The sequence below is a fragment of the Sus scrofa genome, chromosome 9, assembly GCF_000003025.6.
Source record: "Sus scrofa isolate TJ Tabasco breed Duroc chromosome 9, Sscrofa11.1, whole genome shotgun sequence".
Taxonomy (NCBI): domain Eukaryota; kingdom Metazoa; phylum Chordata; class Mammalia; order Artiodactyla; family Suidae; genus Sus; species Sus scrofa.
This window is the reverse complement of record NC_010451.4, coordinates 107722826-107747274: the sequence shown is the minus strand read 5'-3', so window position 1 is coordinate 107747274 and position 24449 is coordinate 107722826. Positions and strand designations below refer to the sequence as shown.

General features: G+C 45.4%; 1 protein-coding gene across 1 annotated transcript in view; it reads left to right on the top strand.

The window, feature by feature from the left end:
- The window catches only part of LAMB1 (laminin subunit beta 1), a 77123-nt gene continuing 52706 nt past the window's right edge, over positions 33–24449 (top strand). Inside the window, 9 exon segments of the mRNA XM_003130269.5 lie at positions 33–187; positions 322–444; positions 1497–1672; positions 4962–5097; positions 8267–8340; positions 16292–16480; positions 16575–16638; positions 19934–20136; positions 22960–23080. Coding sequence (XP_003130317.3) covers positions 408–444; positions 1497–1672; positions 4962–5097; positions 8267–8340; positions 16292–16480; positions 16575–16638; positions 19934–20136; positions 22960–23080 — 1000 coding nt within the window. The 5' untranslated portion in view covers positions 33–187; positions 322–407.

Here is a 24449-nt window from a genome sequence, read left to right as displayed (position 1 = left end):
GGGGGAGGGTGGGATCTGGACCTCACCCACTCCCCGCCAAGTAGGGGGCACCCGCCCCCTCCGCCCGGCTCCCGGTGTGCGCATGAGCAAAAGGCGCCTCCCTAGGTTCCTCCCAGGGCGAAACTTTCTAATTCCCTTCTTTGGGCTCCGGGGCTGCCAGGCGCCGGGAGAGCGCTCGTCCTGCCGGGTGAGCAGAACAAAGTGGCGGCTCGATTTTTCTCTTCCCACTCTCCCACCCCCTGCTTCCGTGGGAGCGGCAGGAAATGCGAGGGCCGCTCTCCTCTCTCTGAACATTTGCCTTTTTTCTCTCCACATCTCCAGAAAGGAAGACGGGGAAAAAGAGCCGGCGGCTCGGCGGCGGTGTCCTCCCCTCCTCTGCCGTGTCCCCTCGGTTGCAGGCACTGGACATGGGGCGGCTCCAGGTGTTCGCGCTGAGTTTCCTAGGTAATTCCGAGGAAGAGGTGGGGAGGGGGTGGTGGGCTTAGACGTGGAAGAAGAAAAACCAAGCGGTTGGACCCAGCTTCGTGGAAGCCGGGGGGATCAGGAGAGGGACTGGGTGGCAATTCTGCGCTGGAATTAAACAACAGCTCCCTCGGTGGTGGCCGAGGGCTGCGCGCGAGGATCTCGGGCGACCGACCGCTTCCCCAGGGGCTGTGCCCAGAGCTCCCGGTGCTCCCGCGGTCACTGATCTGTGCTTTGCACCTCTGGCCCTTTCTCGGTGGGTCTCTCCATTGCTGGGATCGTTCTCCATGGTGCGGAGGGCTCTCCAGGAGCCCATTTCCCGGAAAAGTGCCCAAGCTGAGCACAGACTAAGTAAGTCCTGGGAACAGATTGGGGCCATGTGGCTTTAATTAACCATCGCCGTTTGCCCCCGGATGGCGCCAGAAACAGCTGGACGGGGAGCTTCCCTGGAATGACGAATTGTTGAAGCCGATCCAAAGCCGCAGGGACTGTCCACTCATCCCTCGAGAAAGTGGCGTCACCGGCGAGCCCCAGCATCTCTCTTCCCCCGGCGAAGTGCCTGCAACCTCTGAGCGTGCACACACACACTAGCCCCTCCACTCATAAATTTCTGTGTGCGCAATTGCGCAGACACCGAGGATGCACAGGCTGCCAACCGCGTGCAGGCGTGTGGTGTTTGGCCATCTGCCTCCCTGAGCCCAGGTGCAGGCACCTCCAAGTGGCCGGTCTGCCCCTCCACCTTGTGTGGCTGATGCTGCTTCCCGGGACAGATCAGGGTGGGCGCGAGTGTGGGTGGGTTTCCAGGGACCAGTGCTGTCCACTGCTGGGCAAACCTGATGTTCGTTTGTTCTGTTTGGTTCTGTATCCTCCTGTCCACATCCTGCCTTCCCCGGCCTCGCTCATCTCTCCATTGTGTTTCTTTTCTGTGTATTCTGCGTTTTTCTGAATCTACTCTGTCCCCGCCCCTGCCTTTCCTATGGCTGGGACTCCCGCTCTCTGCTTGTGCCCTATGCTGTTGTCTGCCCCTTCCACAGCCCTATGCGGAGCCCAAGTGAGCGCTCAAGAACCCGAGTTCAGCTACGGCTGCGCGGAGGGCAGCTGCTACCCGGCCACCGGCGACCTTCTCATCGGCCGAGCGCAGAAGCTCTCGGTGACCTCGACCTGCGGGCTTCACAAGCCGGAGCCATACTGCATCGTCAGCCACCTGCAGGTGAGGGCGGAGAGATGGCTCTAGGCTCCGCACGCCTCCTCCAGTCCAGACCAACGGGGAAGGCCCAAGGGACTCCGCATCCTGCCAGCTCTCCAGATAGGAAGCTCGGCAGCCAGGGAGCCCCGGGATTAGGCTGGTAGCTCGCCCTTTTGCCACATCTCAGTTTGCACAGTTGCATCCGCCAAACATTTCCTGCCGCCGCCGCCACACAGTGTGGAAAGACAGGGCTGCAGACAGAACGGGCCCCTGCCCGGTGCCCTGACCCAGAGCCTTCAAAAGCCCCGTGTCTTGTTTAGTTTTGTTTTTTAGCCTTTCCTCTTTGAAACTGTGTATAAGAGGTGATTTATCTTCTTCTTTTTTAAATACTGAGTAGTTACCTTGGGTTTTTCCCACGTCTTTCACTTGGCTGGAGGATACTCCAGCACTGAGAGACGCTTAGCAAGGTCGCTCTAATCACTGTACCTGTTTTTCTCTCCTCCTTTGGTGGTGTTCCCATCTACCTCCATTAGATACCAGAAGCAGATGCCTGCTTTTTCAAAATGCCCTGGTTGCCATGGTACCCTGATAGAGGAGGACCAAAAATGAAATTTCAGAGTGTTATCTGTTTCTAAAAGTAGACCCAGATCTTAGATTTAAAAGGGCGCATTTTAAATAAAACTAATTTCTTTTTAAAAGACACAAAGTATAAACTACCCAGAATCAGAATCCCTTTCCTTTGTTTTTAAAAGGAGACTGATATCTGGCCTTTAAAGAAAGTCGAAGGGCTTAGTCTCCAGTGCAGGGCAAGTTCCAAGCCAGTTGCTCTAAATTTGGTCACTTCACAGACCTATATCTGCCCTTCAGGAGGAAGAGCAATGTTGTGTGGTTTGCATATAGATGCCTTAAAATGGAGTCACTTTTGCAAAGCAGAAAGAGAGCCCATTCTGTAGACCTGAAAAATTAAACCAAAGGAATGTGGTAAAGTGGATTCCACTCATTTGCTTCCAGGTTTATACAGAGATGTCTAGACTGCTTCCTCCTGATTAGAATGGAGGCTATAATTAAACTTTTTTTAAGTTCTGGTAATTGTTCTCTGGTATTAGTTTCCTTGACTACGAGTTAATGAAGGCAGTGGATGTTACCTTTTCTAATATTAGCATGTAAATTTTACCTAAAATGTTGTGCTAACATTTAACTCAAAGGCCAGGACATCCTGTAAATGAATCACCAGATCCCGAAACCAGCCTTGACCAGACTAAGAATTCGACTATTTGTCTTAAAAGCAAGTCGAGCCAGACTCTCTATGTTCATATGATCAGCCAGGAAACCATGGCATGCACTTCGCAAGTATCAGAGCCTAAAGAAAGGGACTTTGCTCAAGTACACTGAGAAAGTGTACTTCTCTCAAACGCTGAACAGGTATAAAAATTGGGGCAGGAAGCATAAGTGTTTTGTCCAGGGTCGTATTGCATCCCTGACTCCTGGCCTCAGTTTTCTAGTTAGAACATCTTGCCACTCTCTAGGTCCTTTAAGGAGGAAGGTGATAACTCATAGCTAGCTAAATAAATACAGATGTAAAAATATAGTGAGTTGATACTGTTCTTATAAAGAGATCACTATTGTTTAAATGTTGTTTGTTGGCATTCCTGTCGTGGCTCAGTGGTTAAGGAATCCGATTAGGAACCATGAGGTTGCAGGTTCGATCCCTGGCCTTGCTCGGTGGGTTAAGGATCTGGTGTTGCCGTGAGCTGTGGTGTAGGTCGCAGACGCGGCTTGGATCTGGCCTTGCTGCGGCTGTGGCGTAGGCTGGCGGCTACAGCTCCGATTAAACCCCTAGCCTGGGAATCTCCATGTGCCACGGGTGCAGCCCCGAAAAGACAAAAGACAAAAAAAATAATAAATAAATAAATGTTGTTTGTAAATGTATGTGGGTCTTTATAGATTTCAGTCTCAGCATCATTTTCAGACTTAAGATGCATTTTAGGATTTCCCATCGTGGCTCAGTGGTTAACGAATCTGACTTCAGGTTTGATCCCTGGCCTTGCTCAGTAGGTTAAGGATCCGGTGTTGCCGTGAGCTGTGGTGTAGGTTGCAGATGCGGCTTGGATCCCGCGTTGCTGTGGCTCTGGCATAGGCCGGTGGCTACAGCTCCGATTAGACCCCTAGTCTGGGAACCTCCATATGCTGCGGGAGCAGCCCAAGAAATGGCAGAAAGACCAAAAAAAAAAAAAAAAGAAGATGCATTTTAGAAAAACCGAGAGGGGAAGTTCCCACTGTGATATGGGTTAAGAACCTGACTGCAGCAGCTCTGGTCCCTGTGGTACAGGTTCGAGAACTTCCTAGTGCAGTAGGTTAAAAGATCCAGCATTGCCGCAGCAATCCCTGGCCTGGGAACTTCCACATGCTGTAGGTGAGGCCATAAAAAAAAAAAAGCAAAGAAAATTGAGGGAGAGAGCAACAGTTGATGTGGTGAAAGGAACTAAGGGATGCGGTTTATGATTCGCCATGATGGAGTGGAAAGAGGACTCTTTTAACTTTCCTGACCAACTGCCAGGGTGGCTGTGACCCCATTTTAGGGGAGAGGAAAATGAGAAGCGAGAAATTCAAAGCCACTTTAAAACTATTTTATTAAGTCTGTCTTCATTCCGGTTTAGGTCCAATTTGGTATTCTTTGAATTGGTCCTCGTTTCCAGTGCTCCCAACGTGGCAGGACACGTTGGGAAGGCTCCTGGTGACCCCTTCCCAGATATTCTGAGCAGTTTGTAGGTTGGCCTGCATGCCACAAGCCTGATTCACTGCTGAGGCAGAGTAGAAGCTAGGAAATCTTGATCTGTAGTTCCCAAAGCTGCTTAAATATGTCTGCCTAATACTTGGTTTCTGTCTTCTATAGGTTTTAGAAAATCAGGCCAATTGAATTGTTCTTTTTTTCTTTCATTTTTAGCTTACTTTATGTCTGCAAAAATTCTCTTAAGACCTCTGCTGCATTTTGCTTTAAGAGTAAGCTTCTCCAGCTAGTCATTGAGATTAAGGCTTAAGCCTAGAAATTTCATTTTGATTAAATTAATAGCTTGTGGAAACAATGCCTTCTTTTACTTTTGACCTTGAATTTGCAAGAGTAGAGGAAAATTTCAGGAGTATTTCATACTCAGCAAGTTAAAAAAATGAAAGATGTGATATGTCATTTAAGTAATTTTGGCACTTTCACTTCTCTTGAAACAAGTAGGTTTGGTTTTGGTATTGTGGGCTTGATTGTGTGTGTGTGTGTGTGCGCGATTGCTTCCTAGACTCATGAAACCAACTTTACTTGCAGGAGGACAAAAAATGCTTCATATGCAACTCGCAAGATCCTTATCATGAAACCCTTAATCCTGACAGTCATCTCATTGAAAATGTGGTCACCACATTTGCTCCAAACCGCCTGAAGATTTGGTGGCAATCCGAAAATGGTAAGTGGTTGGTGTGGGAACAAGCCCTGTGGAGTGTGATTGGTCACCTGGAAGGGGCTGACAGGCTCCTGGGTGTTTGTAATTACCACTGGTTTCTCTATCCTGGAATTACGGCCTTTGACAGATTTACTGCCTGAAGCCCTAACTTCTCTTGGTAAAATCAATCATTCTTCCTGAAACATGCCCTTCCTATAAGAAAGAAGTCTTTCATGCTAGACCAAAGGAGTATTTCATAGCCTTCATCCCAAGGGGGCTTGGGGAGTGTGGGCATGTGCTGGGGGCAGCCCTGGGAGGGCGTGGGAAGGCCCTGCACTGTCTCAGACCCTTCTTCCTCCATGAGACATAGTATCTTCCATTTTGATCTATCCCAAAGCCAAGGGCAGAATCAGTGCCTCCCACCTTCCTTCCATCTAGAGGACACTTAATTATAGTACTAAGAACGTGTGTTAATTTTCTTTTTGACTCTCAACATGGATAATGGCCCCAAGTCAATGTTTCCAGTGAGTGTGTAAATACAATCCTTTTTCTTTTGATTGCCTTTTGGGTTTTGGTCTAATAAACCCGTCAAATATGATGTTACTATGAGTGGTGAAACTCAGCCCAAATTAGTTTTGCATTTGTTTCAAACTTGAATGCTGAAATTTGGGGATGAAAGGGAAAGTAACTGAGTTTGTTAATGACCAGTGAATGTACCGTTAGATCTTTTTTTTCTTTTTCTTTTTTAAAAAAGCATTCTTGAGAAATATCTCAAAGCAGCGAATCTAAGCCTGGCTGGGGAAAGCATGGCCACTGCTAGATGCCTTTATTAGATGCCCTATAAAGCTGTTGGATGTTTTGCAGTCATTTATTATTCTGTAAAGAGGAACTCCCTTAAAAGACGTCTTTGTCATTGATTATGAAATTGCACATGCTTTCGAAAAAATGATTGGTTTCTGGAAACTTGGAGCCTTGGGACCCCATTGGTTATCAACTTGATGGAGATGGACTAGACCTCAGAAAATATAGCCATTAGTGCCTTGTTAATTCTTAGAGGAGGACATCTTAGTTGATAATTGAGTGTGAAAGGGCAATTTCTCTATATCTGCACTTGAATCATGGGGGACTTCTGCAATAGCAGAGAGCTTATTACAAACGTGGCATGTTTCCGACTGTCCATGTTCTTGCAGTGACATGGGAAGACAGTTATAAGGACACCCCAGAGTTCGCTGGTGGCTCAGCAGGTTAGCCATCTGGCATTGTCGCTGCTGTGGTGCGGGTTCCATCCCTGGCCTGGGAATTTCTGTCATGCCTCAACATTAGTATTGCGTTGATAGACAGTCAAATAGTTCATCATGGGCAATGGTTCTAGAGGAGGGTTTTTCTTGGTGACACGAGGAGCGAATCAGTGTCTACAGCTTTGTGTTTGTGGGGCAGGGGAAGCCAAATGCCAGAAAGGAGATTTTCAAATAGAGGGGCTTGAGGGCTCTGTCACTCTGTCACAAGAGATTAGATGAGATTAGACTGATGGAACTTAGTCTTTAGAAAGCCAGACCAACTGTTACTGTCCCCTGTCATCTCTATGTCGTCTGATAGTTCACAATGGGAGACTTTCTTTATGAATGCGATTTTATCTATTTTCTGCGTGCTGTCCACGTGCAGCTTTGCATGACGCATTAAATTATTGATGCTCAAGCTCAGAAATGGGCTGGGCATGTGCAGCTACTTTTAACTTCACATTTATGATGCTTTTTTCCTGGGTCTGACAAAAATCAAATACACCGTAGAAGAATGATCTCGTTTCTTGACTCCATGGATTTTTCTTCCCATATTTAAAAAAAACCCCAAAATCCCTGCAGTACTTTATCAGGTTAGACATCTACAATGGAATGTTCTTTCAAAGCTCACATGGCCACATATGTTCTTCTGTTACAGAACAGGCCCCAGTCTTTCTCCTACTTTACATTATTTCGTTATCTCTTCAGTTTAAGCAAATAGCGCAGGTTTTTCAGAGCTTGGGAAAGGAGAGGCAGCGTTGCTCCGCTAACATTTCGCTCAAAAAGATACACTGAGAGTAAATTTGCAATACGGCTCTTTTTAATAAGTGAGATAAGGTTAGTTCGTGTGATGATAATGTTTTTCTTTAACATTCCAACTAACTCATATCCGTTCCAGGGACCACTTCCCCCCTCCCCCACCCCCACCCCCAATTGGCTTGGCAGTTTTCCAGTGGGAGAGTTTATTTCAAAAGTCCTACTGATTTCCTGAAAACACACCAGCCTGTGACATGATTCATTCTGACACATTCCTGTCTTCCTGCGTTTAAGACTTCTTTTGCTCCAATAGATGGACCCCCAAAAGCTCTCACGAGCACGGGAAGCATGCAAAGGTGTCCTTTTCCAAATGGGCAGGCTTGAGGGCCCAAGGGATTGGGGAGGAGGTGTTTTCTGTCTCAGGAATTCCAGTGGCCTTTTACGCCTGTTAACGTAGGACGGGTCGACCCCAGGGCATAGTGCAAAGGCCCATTTGTTTGTTCAGGCTCTCCCCTGAAAGGGGAGATATTAGTATTTGTTCTGGGCCAGTTTATTTATTTGACCCAGTCTTTGTCTCTTTGGCGTTGTTTTTCAACGGTGGAAATGCATCCAAAGGCTTCTCCATCGGGGATAGGTTTTTCTAAACTGGAGTGGAGCTAACATATGTGGTGGACTTGTATTTGTTTTCTTTGCTGCTGCGTAGAAAAAAGCGAGTATTTGTGTTTCTGTTGGAAGAGGACTGTGACTCTGTGCCTCGGACTCCAAGCCGAACCCCTCCTGTGCACAGGAAATGCCCCTTCTTGTTTCCCCTTTGAGAGTCCTTTGGCTTAGAGGGTTGGGAAGACTTCATTTTTTTTTTTTTTTTTCCCTGACCAAAAGAGTCTTTCTTGATAGCAACTAAATGCATTCTGGTTCAGGTAGCAGATTGAGTATGTTGCATGATGTGCAGGCAACTGAAGAATCATTCTGACATGTGCTTTATCACCTAAGTAGAGCCAGAGGTTTATCACTCCGTTATCATCAGCTGACGATGGACTACAGAAAGAATTTCTATGAGGAGCATAAAGATAGTTTAAGAAAATCATCTCAATTGTTCACAGATATTGCTGTTTACCTTGCTGTTTCCTTTTGTCTTTTTAAAAAAAAAAAAATCTTCGTAGGTGTGGAAAATGTAACGATTCAGTTGGATTTGGAAGCAGAATTCCATTTTACTCATCTCATAATGACCTTCAAGGTAAGGAATCCATGGCTTTCCTACCAATGAGAGCCCTGTGTAATTCCTCTTTCTAAATGGATGGCTGGGAGTTCCTGTCATGGCGCAGTGGTTAACGAATCCAACTAGGAACCATGAGGTTACAGGTTCGATCCCTGGCCTTGCTCAGTGGGTTAAGGATCTGGCTTTGCCGTGAGCTGTGGTGTAGGTTGTAGACACGGCTTGGATCCCACGTTGCTGTGGCTGTGGTGTAGGCCGGTGGCTACAGTTCCAATTAGACCCCTAGTCTGGGAATCTCCATATGCCGCGGGAGCAGCCCTAGAAATGGCGAAAAAGACAAAAAATAATAATAATAATAAAAATGGATGGCTGTTGCAAGTTGGTCTCAGTAGGAACTTAAACATTATTGTTGCTGTAAATTGGGATAAATCAAGCCACTTTTAAAGAAGGGCATGAATAACTACGCTTAACAGACACTCTGTCTTGATGGCAATAAGAGAGCCACTTTTCTAAGATGATTTGACTCGGAGTTCCCATCATGGCTCAGTGGTTAACAAATCTGACTAGGAATTCATTGCAGGTTCGATCCTTGGCCTCACTCAGTGGGTTAAGGATCCGCCATTGCCGTGAGCTGTGGTGTAGGTCGCAGACACGGCTCGGATCTGGCATTGCTGTGTCTCTGGCGTAGGCTGGTGGCTATAGCTCCGATAGACCCCCTAGCCTGGCAACCTCCATATGCCATGAGTGTGGCCCTAGAAAAGAGACAAAAGACAAAAAATAAAATAAGATGATTTGACTGGAGACTTTTTATTAGCTATCTTTTTACTTCCCCATGGAGAGAGGCAGCTCTGACTTGCTCCCAAAACCACAATAAAACATCTGGAGGGTAAATCCCTGCTTCCTTGTGTTGATGTTTTAGTGCCGAGTTTGGAAACTGAAAAGGAAGTGTGTTATCTTTAGTTTTCAAGGTTTTGCACAATTTGTGGGAACAGCCTTACAGTTCCTTAAGAAATGTGCACGCCTCCTTCACTGTGGCGTTTTCCCATCCTTTCTCTTTTGGAGATGTAAAATGACTCCAGGACTAGGGAATGTCTCGGTACAAAGTCCCTTTGTTTCGTCCTAAGCAGCTGCCTGGAAATGACAGGCCTCACATGGCTTAAAGTACATGTTGGCGCACACGAAACCCATGATTTACTTATTGCTTCTCAGATGAAGATCACATTTGAATCGTTTTCAGTTGGAGGTGGGGGCCTTATCTACACCCTCTCAGGTATGGAAAAAGTGCCAGGGGTAGATTTCCCCAGTGGGCGGGTAGCCTCGAACGTCTCTCTGCTATCCTCTGCCCAAACCCGGAAGGCCAAGGGGCAGGGGTAGATGTGGCAGCGGGAACGTGACTAGGAGGGATGCTGGGTGGCCAGTCCCAGGCCTGAGCGCTTCATCCCCTTGCTTCTCTCCAAGGAACCTGCTCTTGCTGCTTGCGTGTGTGTGTGTGTGTGTGTGTGTGTGTGTGTGTGTGTGTCAGGGGGTGGGGAGGGGGCGGTTACTATGACACTTGAGAGGACTTTCTCTAAACCACTTCTTGGCCCATCTCTGGCCATGCCCTCAGCCTGGCAGAGTTGAGACTCAGCCCTGGGTTGTTGCTTTCACGTTTTGTGATAGCCAACCATTGGTGCTCAAGTAGGAGGGAGCCACCTCCTGTATCCCAGGGTCCTGGCTGGCAGTGTGACTCAGAGAGGTTTTCCTAACCACATCTCTCCCCTTGCTGCCAACTGTGCCACCTTCTGACGCTGCTGCCTGAGAGAGTCTGTCCTGAGACGAGGAGCTCCTCTCTTCCAAAGGGCATCATCTGGACTCTTTAGAATCAGAGGTTCAGCCATGAATTGGAAAAAGATTAGAAGCAGAAAAGCACAGTGAGGTCCTGCTGTATAGCACAGGGAACTATAGCCAATCACTCATGATAGAACATGTTAGAAGATAATATGAGAAAAAGAATGTGTGTATGTGTGTGTGTGTCTATGCCTGGGTCACTCTGCTCTACAGAGTCAATTGTAAATCAACTATAATAAAATTTTTTTAATGAAAAAAAGCTCTCAAGAATTAGGATGCCCCCATTTAAAAAAGAAAAAAAAGCACAACAGTAGAAGACAGGGTAAGGAAAGGGATGCATCAACACTTAATGAGATGGGGGGAAAAAAAAGGGAGATCCCGTCGAGGCACAGCAAAAACGAATCCGACTAGGAACCATGAGGTTGCAGATTCGATCCCTAGCCTCCCTCAATGGGTTAAAGATCCAGTGTTGCGGTCAGCTGTGGTGTAGGTCACAGACGTGCCTCGATCTGGCATTGCTGTGGCGTAGGCCGGCAGCTGGAGCTCCAATTAGATCCCTGGCCTGGGAGCCTCCATATGCTACGGGTGTGGCCCTAAAAAGGAAAAAAAAAAAATTAAAAATTTAAAAAAGCTTACTGAGATGGCTATACTTCAATTAGAAAACAAATAACAAGGAACTCATGTATAGCACAGGAAATTGTAGTCAATATTCTGTAATAACCTATGGGAAAAGAATCTGCAAAGGAATATATATATATATACTGAATCACTGTGCTGTACACCTGAAACTAACAGTATTGTAAGTCAGCTATACTCCAAATAAGTAAATAATTTTAAAACACATAAAAGTAAAAAGTAAAAATAGCAAAAAAAAAAAATCAGTGGGAAGCAATGAATAGGTGAAGCACGAAAGATGTTTAGAGCAGTTAAACTCTATAATACTGTAATTGTGGATATGTGACACTTTGCACTTGTCAAAAGCCACTGAACGTGCAACACAAAGGGTAAACCCTAATGTAAACTGTAGACTGGGGTTAATAATAGCACATTAGTATTATTACAATCAATATTGTTGGAATCAATCATAACAAATTAAGCACACTGATGCCAGATATTGATAACAGGGGAAGCTGGAGGTGGAATGGTCGTGAGCTCTCTATTTTCTGCTTAATATTCCTGTAAACCTAAAACATCTCTAAAAATAAAGTCTGTTGATAAATAAAATTGAAAATAAAAACATACAAATTTCAGTACTGCAATGTCAACCCAGATGACAAAATATGTTCCCCCCCGCAAAAAAAAAAATCACTGAGATGTACAAGCTAGGGAATTGGAAGGTGACACCGCTGAGAGTGGTGGGAACAGGAAGAGGATGAGGAAGAGGGGTGTGTTTGCAGGGAGATGGCTGATTCCTGCGTGGGTTGGGTTTTCTTAGACTCACAAAGTCCACTTAGCACATCCACAGTCTGTTTTTATACATCACCAGATGTTTCCAAACTCGGAGTTCTTTTATTTAGTATTAGTTCAGAGGTGGCCCTGCGGCCATGTGAGGCCTGAGAAGGTTCATGACTCAGCAGAGAGTGTGGAAAGTCTTCTGTCGTGTAGGTATAATATGTTGTCTCGGTTTCTAGCAGCTTCTTGACTCCACAGGAAATTGGGTAACTCATCAATGGCTCTTTGGGATTCAGAAGGTCCCAGAAGGGAGGGAGAAGGAAGCACAGCCAGGCAGGACTGGCTGTAGGGCTTTTTCCTTCTGCCCCCTTGCGACACAGAGATATTAGCTAATCTGAGTGTCACCACCCAAGAGGCAAGTCCTGTGGTGAGTTTGCCCTGGTTCATTTTGTTAATGGGTTTTTTCCCCTCTTAGTTTAAAATTCTTAGTCTAATACCCTCTTGGGTTTTATAAAGTATCATTTTATGTTTCTGAATTGGCAACAAAATCAAACCTAAGCAACTAGTAAATGTAGGAGTCAAAGAATCTATCAAAATGTGACCTTCCATTTTCTTACCCTTGTTTCCTTTTATCCATGAGCAAAGCTATCAGGATTATTAAAGAAAGTGCAAGGACACGTGGGCATGTACTAGTTTTCACCATTTCATTATCACCCAAATTTGTGTTGAACATTGGTTTTATTTTTACGTATTTTCTCAGTCCTGTTCAAATACTTGTATTGGCCACCATGGCCCCTTAACATTTGATCTCAAATTATTTTTAGGGGTTCCCTCTTTGGCTCAGTGGGTTAAGAACCTGATGTAGTCTCCATAACGATGCAGGTTCAATCCCTGGCCTCCCTGCTGTGTAGGTCGCAGATGCGGCTCAGATCTGGCATTGCCATTGGCTGTGGCGTAGGCCTCAGCTGCAGCTCCGACTCAACGCCTAGCCTGGGCACTGGCGTATGCCACAGGTATGGCCACAAAAAAGAAAAAAATGTATTTTTATACAGTTTTTAAAGATTACTTTTCATTTAGAGTTATTACAAAATATCGGCAGTATGCCCCATGAATACATCCTTGAGCCTGTCTTACACCCAATAGATGGTACCTCCCAGCCCCGCCCCTGCTCCCCACTGGCAATCACTAGCTTGTTCTCTATACGTGTGAGTCCAGCATAGGTGTGAATTCAGAAGTGAGTGTCTGCGTTCAGATTGTTTGCTAGGTCACCTTAGCTTTCTTGATCTTCCTCCACTGCCATCTGACTGCACTTCCCAGAATACACCTGCTCATTGCTGTGGAAGTGCTGCCTATTTCTAGTGCTCATTCTGCTTCATATCTTATTTCCAGTGGTCCTGCTTACCACACCCTCCTAAATCTCCATCCTGCGTCTATTTCCAGGATTCTTGCCTCTGTCCTCCTTCCACTCTGCCATCTATTTTTCAGGCTTCTCTGATGCCATTAGCCAGCGAGGCAGAAAGATCTTGGGCTTAGCCTGTGTTTGAAATCTCTCTGCCAATAGCTGGCAAGTTAGTTAATGTCTCCCAGCCTCAATTTCCTCGTCTGTTGGAGAAATGGGTTGCAAAGATGTATTCGTTTCCCGAGGAGCTGCCATAACAAAGTACCACGGACGTGGGTGGCTTAAACAAGACGAATGTATTTCTTAGCATTCTGGAAGCATGAAGTCTGAGATCAAGGTGTTGGCAGGGTTGGTTTCTCCTGGGGCCTCTTTCTCTCCTTGGTAGCAGATGACTGTCTTCTCCCTGTGTCTTTGCCTGGTCTTCCTCTGTACTTGTCTGTGTCCTGATATTATCTTATAAGGATACCAGTCATACGGGATTAGGGCCTACTGTAATGACCCATTAATGACCCTTTAAAGACCCTGTCTCCAGATACAGTTAGATCCTGCGCTACTGGGGGTTAGGTCTTCAACATCAGAATTTGGGGAGGGGCATTCCTGCCTTGGTACAGTGGGTTAAGAATCCAGTGCAGAGAGTTCCTGTTGTGGTGCAGCAGAAGCAAATCCAACTAGGAACCATGAGGTTGTGGGTTCGATCCCTGGCCTTGCTCAGTGGGTTAAGAATCCGGCGTTGCCATGAGCTGTGGTGTAGGTCACAGACATGGCTCAGATCTGGTGTTGCTGTGGCTCTGGCAAAGGCCGGCGGTCACAGCTCCGATTAGACCCCTAGCCTGGGAATCTCCATATGCCACGGGAGCGGCCCCAGAAAAGACAAAAAGACAAAAAAAAAAAAAAAAAAAAAAAAAAAAAAGAAAGAAAAGAATCCAACTGCAGCAGCTTGGATCACCCCAGAAATGCAAGTTCCATCCTCAGCCTGGGGCAATGGGTTAAGGAAGGATCCAGCATTCCCGAGGTTGCAGCAAAGGTCACATCTGTGGCTTGGATTCATTCCCTGGCCTGGGAACTTCCATATGCCACAGGTAGAGCCGTAGAATTAAAAAAAATTTTTTTTAAGTATTTGGGGAGGACACCGTTCAGCCCGTAACAGAAGGTTAAATGAAATAACGTGGTTGCAATTCCCAACATTGCTCTTTTGTCTTCGTCTAGCCTTTTATTGATGCAGTTTCCCAGAGCACCAACTTTGGCTTTCTTTTATCTTGCCCTTTTCTTTTTTGGGGGAAAAGTGCATATTTGGAGGTTTCCACATTGTATGTTTGTAGCGATTCCCAAATCCATAGTGCAAGCTCCATTTTCGAAGCTGTGTCCAGACCACTGTTGCCAGCTATCCGGTGGATGTCTCCATGTGGGGAACTTACCTGTAACTAGACGAAATCCATTGCCTTTGCTTCTCTTCTGTGTCCGTTAGTAGCAGCACCCTGCCCCAGCTACCCAAGCCCTAAGGTTCCTGTTTCTTTCCTCTCCTTCCCTTTCTACTGGAATCTAATTGATCACCAAGAGTAATTCAATATACTTTACTTTCACTTTCAGAGTGGTCAGTTCCATCCCTCTCTCGCTATCCCCACTGTAATGCTTGAGTTAAGACCTACATCTTTCTCCTGTCACTTGGTTCCCTTGTTTCTTGTTCTGTCCGTGTCCAAAAACCCTGATAGAGTTATTTTGCTCAAGTGCAACCTGATCATTGCATTCTGTTCACTTAAATGTTCCCTTTCATTGCATAAAGATAAAGTGACAACCCAGCTGCCAAAAAAAGATAAAGTAAACCCCTTAGCAAGGCGACAAATTCCTTTCTACCCTGCCCCAACCAACCCCTTTTGCCACCTGCAACCACTTTCACCCACTGCCTGGAAAACACCTAGTTACCCTTTCACCATTTAGTTTGATGCTATCTTTGCTTTAAAGTATTCCGTAGTTCTGGAATTCCCATTGTGGCTCAGCAGTTCACCAACCCAACTAGTGTCCATGAGGATGTGGTTCGATCCCTGGTCTCCCTCAGTGGGTTAAGGATCTGGCATTGCCATGAGCTGTGGTGAAAATCATGGATGAGGCTCAGATCCCGTGTGGCTGTGGCTGTGGTGTAGGCTGGTGGCTATAGCTCCAATGGACCCCTAGCCTGGGAACTTCCATATGCTTCGGATGCGGCCCTAAAAAGATAAAAAATAAATAAATAAGCATTCTGTAGCTCTGTATGTGTGTGTATGCACGCATTCATGCTCACGTGCATGCTAAAATATATCTAACATAAAATCTGCCTTTTAAGCCATTTTTTACGTGTGCAGTTCCAGTGACAGTTGGTTTATTCACAATGTTATGCAACCATCACCACAATCTTCCAGAACTTGGTTGTCACCCCAAATACAAACTCTGTACCCATTAAGCAATAGTTCCCCATCACCCCCTCCCCCAGCCCCAGTAACCCCTGATCTGCTTTCTGTCGCTGCGTACTTGCCTCTTTGAGACATTTCATATACATGGAATCATTTATTATTCTTTTGTGTCTGACTTGTTTGACTTAGACTCATGTTTTCAGGATTCATGTATGTTGTAGGAAATACCAGAATTCCATTTCTTTTTATTGCCTGATAATAGTCTGTGGCGTGTATCCAACCACCATTTGTTTATCCAGTCATCCATTGATGGGTGCTTGAGTGATTTTACTTTTTGGCGATTTTGAATGATGCTGCGGTGAAGGTTCACATTCAAGTGTTCATCTGAGTCCCTCTCTGCAGTCCTTGGGAGGACTACAGGGTTCTCCAGCTTCTTGAGTTAGTATTTCCTTCGTCTTGTTTTCCCATAGCCCACCGCATATGATTTTACTATGGGGTCTGACAAATTGTATTATAAATGATTTCCACCCATGCCTGTACCTCATTGGACAAGGTCCAGCACTCAGACCCCTGTCAGGTACTGCGTCACAGACATTACACATCTGCTGAATGATTAAATGAACAAATGAAAGCAAGAGCACTCAAACCAAGGAATCACATTATGGGCATGGTGGCTAAACATGCCCACTCTCAAGGCCTGTTTATAATCAGCTTCTAAAGAGAAACAGCTTAAGTCGTCTCTGGTAGGGTGGAAGAAAGTGCAAAATTTAGAGGCAAGCCACTTTCCCTGCAAAAGAGGCTCCACACAACAGCTTGAGGTATTTGAAATCTGGCCCCAGTCTGAAATACCAGCCGCATGCAGTCAGGGTTTGGGTCTTACTGTTGAGGGATATTTTCCTTGGAGACTTTTTTTCAAATGCAGATTATCAATAAAAAAACATCTAATGCGTCTCTTCTGCCCTGCCTTTAGACATTCCGTCCAGCCGCTATGCTGATAGAACGATCGTCCGACTTTGGAAGAACCTGGGGTGTGTACAGATACTTTGCCTATGACTGTGAGAGCTCATTTCCCGGCATTCCCACTGGCCCCATGAAGAAAGTCGATGATATCATTTGTGATTCCCGATATTCTGACATTGAACCCTCGACGGAAGGAGAGGTTTGTTGGCCCATTTTGTTTGCCATTCTATCTACTGAAAAATCTAGTGTTTGATCGTTGCAAACATACCCATTACTCTGCTGTCTATTTGTAGGTGATATTTCGTGCTTTAGATCCTGCTTTCAGAATAGAAGACCCTTACAGTCCAAGGATACAGAGTAAGCTTGTTTTCAAATGAAACTTTGTTGGAAAACAGCAGTCATGGAAGAATGCTTACCCAGAATCTAAATATTCAGTACTGGAGTTCCTGTCGTGGCAGAGGGAAATGAATCCGACTAGGAACCATGAGGTTGCGGATTCAAACCCTGGGCTCTCTCAGTGAGTTAAGGATCTGGCATTGCTATGAGCTGTGATGTAGGTCGCAGATGCAGCTCGGATCCCGAGTTGCTGTGGCTGTGGCGTAGGCCAGTAGCTACAGCTCCGATTAGACCCCTAGCCTGGGAACCTCCATATGCCGCAGCTACAGCCCTAAATATTCAGTACTACCTCTACCCTCTTGGTTTCCTTCTTTCTCTGCCACATTGCACCAGAAGCTCTTGAAATGGACAGTAATCAAAGTCCTCACTGATGGGGAACATGTTTGGATAAGAGTGAAAGACTCGTGTCATAAGTCCTCAAGCAATTAGGCTGGTCATAGTATCTTATCACTCTGTATCATATGAGTATATTGTATGTATACATATATGTATAGTATATGTATGTATAAAGTAATATCACCCGAAAAGTGCTGTTTCCCCACTTAAATTCATTTTACACATGGCCAGACTGTCTCTGGCTTGTCATTTACCCTTTCATTCAGGCCTGTGCCATTTCAGAGTGAGCTCTGTGAGGCTTGCCCTCCTGGCTCTCAAAATCCAGTTGCGAGAAGTGTCCACTTAGGTTCTGTGACCAACACCTCCTGGGTCCCCCAAAGGACTCATGGTGAAATTTGAGGTGAAATTTTCGGGACTTGGAGAATGTTGCTGCCATTTTCATTCTCTTGTCTTTGGCTGTTAAATGATAGCAGAAAATCGATTTCTATCCTAAGGAGGCACCCACTGTTAACTGCTCATGCTTTGGATGTACTTTTATAATCAAGGGAACAATATCTCTTTAGCTGTCCTTATTGTTAAGGCCTCTGGGACTCACTTCAAAAGTGATTGTGCCTCTTGGAACCACAGTCAATACGAGGCTTAGATGTTAAATATGGCAGGGGAATGAGGAGGGAGCATATTTGCTCTTCTGAGGGCTTCCACAGAGATCAGCTCAAGGGTTTCTAAATACTCCAGCTGCTCTTCAAGTTTGTTGTTTGGCCTCTTGTCAATAGGCGCTTGTGCTCATTCTATGCAGCAGCGTTTGTGCAGGAGGAAACGTTGGCATTCATAAATTCCATTCAGCTAAGTCGTACCACAGTGTCTCTGTTTAGTTTTCGCTTTTACAAAGAGCCTAAGTTTAATGCATGGACTCATGGACTTTCTCTTTCAACCTACGGCTATTTCTATAGTGTCCATTGTAAGCTATGCATATAAATGCTTAAAACTGTATCTGGGCTTTGAAAGTATCCAGTGCATTTGGACCAATGCCCCCATTGTCCTGTGTTATAGTTTATAAGACTCCATCAGCAGAGATGAAAGTAAAGCTTAGGAGCAGTTTTAGGCCATAGAGCTAAAGGGAGGCGGGGTGGACTAATCAGTTTTGGGGGTTCCCTTCAGCAAGAGCAATGTAGTAATTCTAGAAAATACTGGTGAAGAAGGTTGAATGATTCTAGGTTTATCAAGTAATTAGAGAATATATTGACAGCCCCACTCCATAATAACCATAGACCTATAGACCCAAGAAAAGGATGAAAAGAAAATAAGAGACATCGGTCTGGGGGAAAAAAAAATAGCTAAAAAGGAGTTCCTGTTGTGGTGCAGTGGAAACGAATCCAACTAGGAACCATGAGGTTTCAGGTTCGATCCCTGGCCTTGCTCAGGGGGTTAAGGATCCAGTGTTGCAGTAAGCTGTGGTGTAGGTCCCAGACGTGGCTCGGATCTGGTGTTGCTGTGGCTGTGGCCTAGGCTGGCGGCAACAGCTCCGATTAGACCCCTAACCTGGGAACCTCCATGTGCTGCAGGTGCGACCCTATAAAGCAAAAAAAAAAAAAAAAAAAAAAAAAAAAGAGAGAGAGAGAGACATTGCTCTATAAGTAACTTCTATTTAGGAAAAAAATTAATTTGCCCCAACATCCCAATACTAAGCTCCTTTATCCTTATGCCACTATATGTTACTAGCAATTATATTGGTAGATTGTGTTGTAAAACTAGGACCAAAAAAGTTTCGATTGTAATGGTGCTTCAAAACTTGGTTGAGATATTCAGTCTCTGGGTTGTGGTTATTCTGGAGTGCTAAATCTATTTTAGTAACTTGGATTTTATCTAAACGGTGGGAAATTTCAGATAGTATTTTCCTCTCCAAAAATAAGCACAGGAGTTCTCATCATGGCTCAGTGGAAATGAATCTGACTAATATCCATGAGGATGCAGGTTTGATTCCTGGTCTTGCTCGGTGGATTAAGGATCTGGCATTGCCACAAGCAGTGGTGTAGATTGCAGACACAGCTTGGATCTGGTGTTGCTGTGGTGTAGGCCATCAGCTGCAACTCTGATTAGACCCCTTAGCCTGGGAACTTCCATATGCCATGGGTGTGGCCCTAAAAAGGAAAAAAAAATTAAAAATAAATACAAAAATATTTCTATCTTTAATAATAATGAGAATTGGAGTGCTTTGATATATTCTTTCCCACCTGGAAGGAATTTTCATTTTCTTTTTTTTTTTTTTTTTTTTTTCCTGTCTTTTTGCCTTTTCTAGGGCCACTCCTGCAGCATATGGAGGTTCCCAGGTTAGGTCTCTAATCACAACTAGAGCTGTTGGCCTACACCAGAGCCACAGCAACACAGGATCCTAGCCACGTCTGCAACCCACACCACAGCTCACGTCAATGCTGGATCCTTAACCCCCTGAGCGAGGCCAGGGATCGAACCCGCAACCTCATGGTTCCTAGTCGGATTCGTTAACCGCTGAGCCACGACAGGAACTCCATGAAAGAAATTTTATGACTTGGGGACTGATACTAATTGCTGTGGAAACCAGATGGTATGGCAATAGTCTAGATTATTATGTGCCCACGGGTTCTGGCCATCATGCAGCTGTACTCAAATTTCTCTGCTTTTGCCCTTCCTCCTGAAACATCAGTCTGCCAACAGATCCAGCACAGAAAAGGCCTTCTCATGAAACTGAACTTTCTTCCAGAGACTGTCCCATTAGGTTAAATTTTACTATGACGTGCATGTAGGTCATGCAAAGGGGGGGTAAGCTTGACTTAAGCCATTTTTATTCACCATGCCTTTCTCGAAAGAGAAGAGTTGTTGTCTCATTGGAAAAGAATTCCTGCTTCTTTGATCAAACTTTTCATCTTCTTGATGACCTCTGTAGATCTCTTAAAAATCACCAATTTGAGAATCAAGTTTGTGAAACTACATACTTTGGGAGATAACCTTTTGGATTCCAGAATGGAAATCAGAGAAAAATACTATTATGCGGTTTACGATATGGTGGTTCGAGGAAACTGCTTCTGCTATGGCCATGCCAGTGAGTGTGCCCCTGTGGATGGATTCAACGAAGAAGTAGAGGGAATGGTAAGTGCATGCTCGGGGGCACTTTCTCCTTTGTACAGGTGATTCTGAAAAGTAGACTGAGGAGTTCCCGCTGTGATGCAGAAGGTTAAGAATCCAGCATTACTGCAGTTTGGATTCGATCCCTGGCCCTAGGAACTTCTATATGCTATGTATGGATGCAGCCAAAAAATAAAATAAAATAAAAAGCAGACCGAAGCTAGTATTTCCTTAAGCCTTTTTGTTTGGGGTTTTATTTTTTCAGACTTCCATTTGGCCCCTTGTATCATTCTGGTGGTTGATTTTTTTTGTTTGCTATTCACTGACTTTCTTGAACTGGGAGCTGTAAAGACTACACGTTTCACAGACACTGAATTAATATTGGGAAATCGTGGCTGCAAGCTTCTGCTAGTGGATATTTTAATCAACAATGATTAAAAAGTTTTCTGAATAACAATCACGTTTTCCTTTACTTGAGGGAAAATTAAAACCCACAAGCATTCCAGCCTTCACGCTAGAAAGCATACATTGCTCCCAGCCCAGAGAAACTAGATATCTGAGCCTGGAATCACTGGATATCATTTAAGAATCAAATGGACTTTGGTTTTTGCTGTTGTTGTTGTTTGCCTTTTAGGGCTGCACCTGCAGCACATGGAGGTTCCCAGGCTAGGGATCGAATCGGAGGTATAGCCGCCAGCCTATACCACAGCCACAGCAACGCAGGATCTGAGCAGAGTCTGCGACCTACACCACAGCTCACAGCAACAACTGGATCCTTAACCCACTGAGCGAGGCCAGAGATCAAACCTGCAACCTCATGGTTGCTAGTCGGATTTGTTTCCCCTGCACCACGACGGGAACTCCTGGACTTTGTTTTGATATCTTCTAACTTCATTCTTTTCCCACTTTTATGCTGTGTTTTCAAATTATGGAATTTTAGGTGATTCGCCACATGGTTAAAGTGAGGCTACTTTACCAGTGTCTTCGTGAGTTGGTAATTGTTATTAGGGGAGACCCGAGTTTAAGTAATTTGCCAGAGGGCCCCTAAGTGGGTACATGGCAGATGAGTATTCAAATGTCCATCTCCTTACTCTGCACTGGGGCCTCCTCTTTTATCAAAGATCGGCCTTGCTTAGCTGCTGTTTGCCTCATCTAAGAAGGCGAAGTTGTGGGACCGAGTGTATTCCACTGTTTAAAACTTCTGCCTGGAGTTCCCGTCGTGGTGCAGTGGTTAACGCATCTGACTAGGAACCATGAGGTTGTGGGTTCGATCCCTGCCCTTGCTCGGTGGGTTAAGGATCCGGCGTTGCCATGAGCTGTGGTGTAGGTTGAAGACGAGGCTCGGATCCCGAGTTGCTGTGGCTCTGGCGTGGGCCGGTGGCTGCAGCTCTGATTCGACCCCTAGCCTGGGAACCTCCATATGCCGCGGGAGTAGCTGAAGAAATAGCAAAAAGACAAAAAAAAAAAAAAAAAAAAAAAAAAAAGTTCTGCCTTCCCTTTACTCCAGTTAGAACATGTATGGCACAGACACGGTTGAGTTTTTAACAGAGGCTGGAGGGAAAATACGTACTTCTAATCTTTTTGCCCCATCTTTCCGAGAGTGTGGTGAGATGTTACTTACTTTGCAGTGGGACAAATCCTGTGTGTAGCCAACCTCAGGTAGTCATGTCACTACCGCGCGTCTGTACTGTTGATTCAGACACAACAGAGTCGTGCGGGGTAGGCTTCAGGACTGTTTTTCAGTCTGTGTGAAACGACCGTCTCATGAGAGGATTTTAGTCTCCTGCCAGCTGTACTCCGGTCGAGGTGGGTCCAGGGTGGACCTGTCTGTCCTGTTTCTGAATTCCAGTCTGTAGAAACTCCAGTCGAGGTGACCCATGTACATGCATATTTGCAGGAAGGATTGATGTATCATTTATGTGCCTCAGGGGCTTCCGTGTGACGGGCACACAATGTGAAAGAGCCCCTCATAGGTCCTTCATAAAGCAAGATAATCTGTATCTTTTTCTGAGACTTTCTATTTCTTTAAAAAAAAAAAAAGTACGTGATTAATTTTTAAAATCTCATTTTTGGTTGAAAAAAAAAATTGTTAAGTGCTGAGCCTGAGGTCAAAAACCAAACAAAGCATGCAGACAGAAACCTTTCTTTGATACAGTGTGCTGGTAAAAGTTGCGATAATGTGAGTTGATTCCCGGGTGGTGTACACACATTTAGTTCTCCATTATGACCCTTGTTAATTTCTATCAGAATAGATTTTTTTTTAGCTCTGAAGTAACTAGTTTTTAAAAAAAAAAAAAAATTCTTGAGTGACTAATTTTGTTCTGTTTCTTTGATTGATACTTTCATTAAATTTTTTTTTTTTTTTTGCTCTTTTAGGGCTGCACTCGCGGCATATGGAGGTTCCCAGGCTAGGGGTCGAACCGGAGCTACACCCACAGCCACAGCAACTCCAGATCCCAGCAGCCATCTTCGACCTACACCACAGCTCATGGCAACGCTGGATCCATAACCCACTGAGCGAGGCCAGGAATCGAACCCTCAGCCTCATGGGTCCTAGTCGGTTTCATTTCTGCTGTGCCATGACGGGAACTCTATTAAATATTTACTGAGTATCCATTAGATAATAGGAACTCTTCCCAGAGATGAGAGTTAAAAGCCATCAACAAGACAGGACTCATGGGGGGAAGGGACAAGGAAAAACAACCCCTCATTGTGGCGAGCTAGAGATTAGGATTAGCATGAAAAGGGGTTTGTGTTTCGGGGTTTGTGTTTTCCATTGACGATGGGGAAAGTCTGGCCACTAATATATCTCTTACTTTTCTCTTTCCTGTTTTTATAACTTTCAAGGTTCATGGCCACTGCATGTGCAGGCATAATACCAAGGGCTTAAACTGTGAACTCTGCATGGATTTCTACCATGATTTACCTTGGAGGCCTGCTGAAGGTCGAAACAGCAACGCATGTAAAAGTAAGTCTCAGCCAAAGATATGCTTTGTTTTTTGTTTGTTTGTTTTGTCTTTTGGGGGCCGCGCTTACGGCATATGGAGGTCTAATAGGAGTTGTAGCTGCGTAGCTGCCGGCCTATGCCAGAGCCACAGCAACGCCAGATCTGAGCCGTGTCTGCAACCTACACCACAGCTCATGGCAACGCTGGATCCTTAACCCCCTGAGCAAGGCCAGGGATTGAACCCGCAACCTCATGGTTCCTAGTTGGATTCATTTCTGCTGTGCCACGATGGGAACTTCCCTAAAGGGGTGTTTTGAATCAATTCAGACTCCAGTATCCATTTTCCAAGTAGAGGTTCTATAATCCAATACTTTTAAAAAAGAGGGAAAGTGACTCTCCTTTTCCTAATCTCCTAATACTCCTAGGAAGCCACTCTCCCCTCAACTGAATTAATCAGCTAGTCTTTATGGAGCGGCACCTATGGACTTGGCAGATTCATTAGAAGATGGAGAGGCCACCCCTGACATTATACCTGACATGTTTGTTTGTTTGTTTGTTTTGTCTTTTCAGGGCCACACTTGCAGCCTTTGGAAGTTTCCAGGCTAGGGGTTGAATCAGAGCTGCGCAGCTGCTGGCCTATGCCACAGCCACAGCAATGCCAGACCAAATTGCTTCTGCAACTTACACCCCAGCTCACAGCAATGCCGTATTGTGAACCCACTGAGCGGGGCCAGGGATCAAACCTGCCTCCTCATGGATTCTGGATGGATTCTGGTTGGGTTTGTTACTGCTGAGCCACAGTGGGAACTCCATAGCTGATATTTTTGAGACAAGATGACCAGGAGAGAAAAATGAATGAAAATGAGTACATGAGTAGGGGTACATGAGTAAGGGCTGAGAGAGATAGTGTACTTCTCAGCCTTGTTTTTGTGCCAGCCCAGCTGCTGCTGCGGTACCCTTCTGTCCATCCTTCCTCCCTCCCAGTGCTATTCTCTGGGCAGAGAGGTCGTTTGAAATATCACCACCCTCCCTACCCCACACAGTGATTCTGGCAGGTTGTCATCCGTTCGAGGTGTGCCTGCCTCTGTCCCCAGTGAGGATTATTCTACGAACTCAGAAATCAGGGAGGGCTGCAGTGGCCAAGGTTTTGTTTGTAAGGACAGCCAGCTGGCCCTTAACGAATAGTTAGGATGGTTTAGGTAAAGAGAAGAAACAGGGATGGGAGGGAGTTTAGATAAGAAAAGCATAAACCACAAGGCTCCAAGGACATTCTTGAGACACTGCAGCGTCTGTGCTGGGAAGCGATTCCAGGATGTAATTCAACCACCGTATCCAGGGCAGTCCTTTGCTAGGCATCGAGGAGAGGATACAGTCCCCTGTACAGGGCACT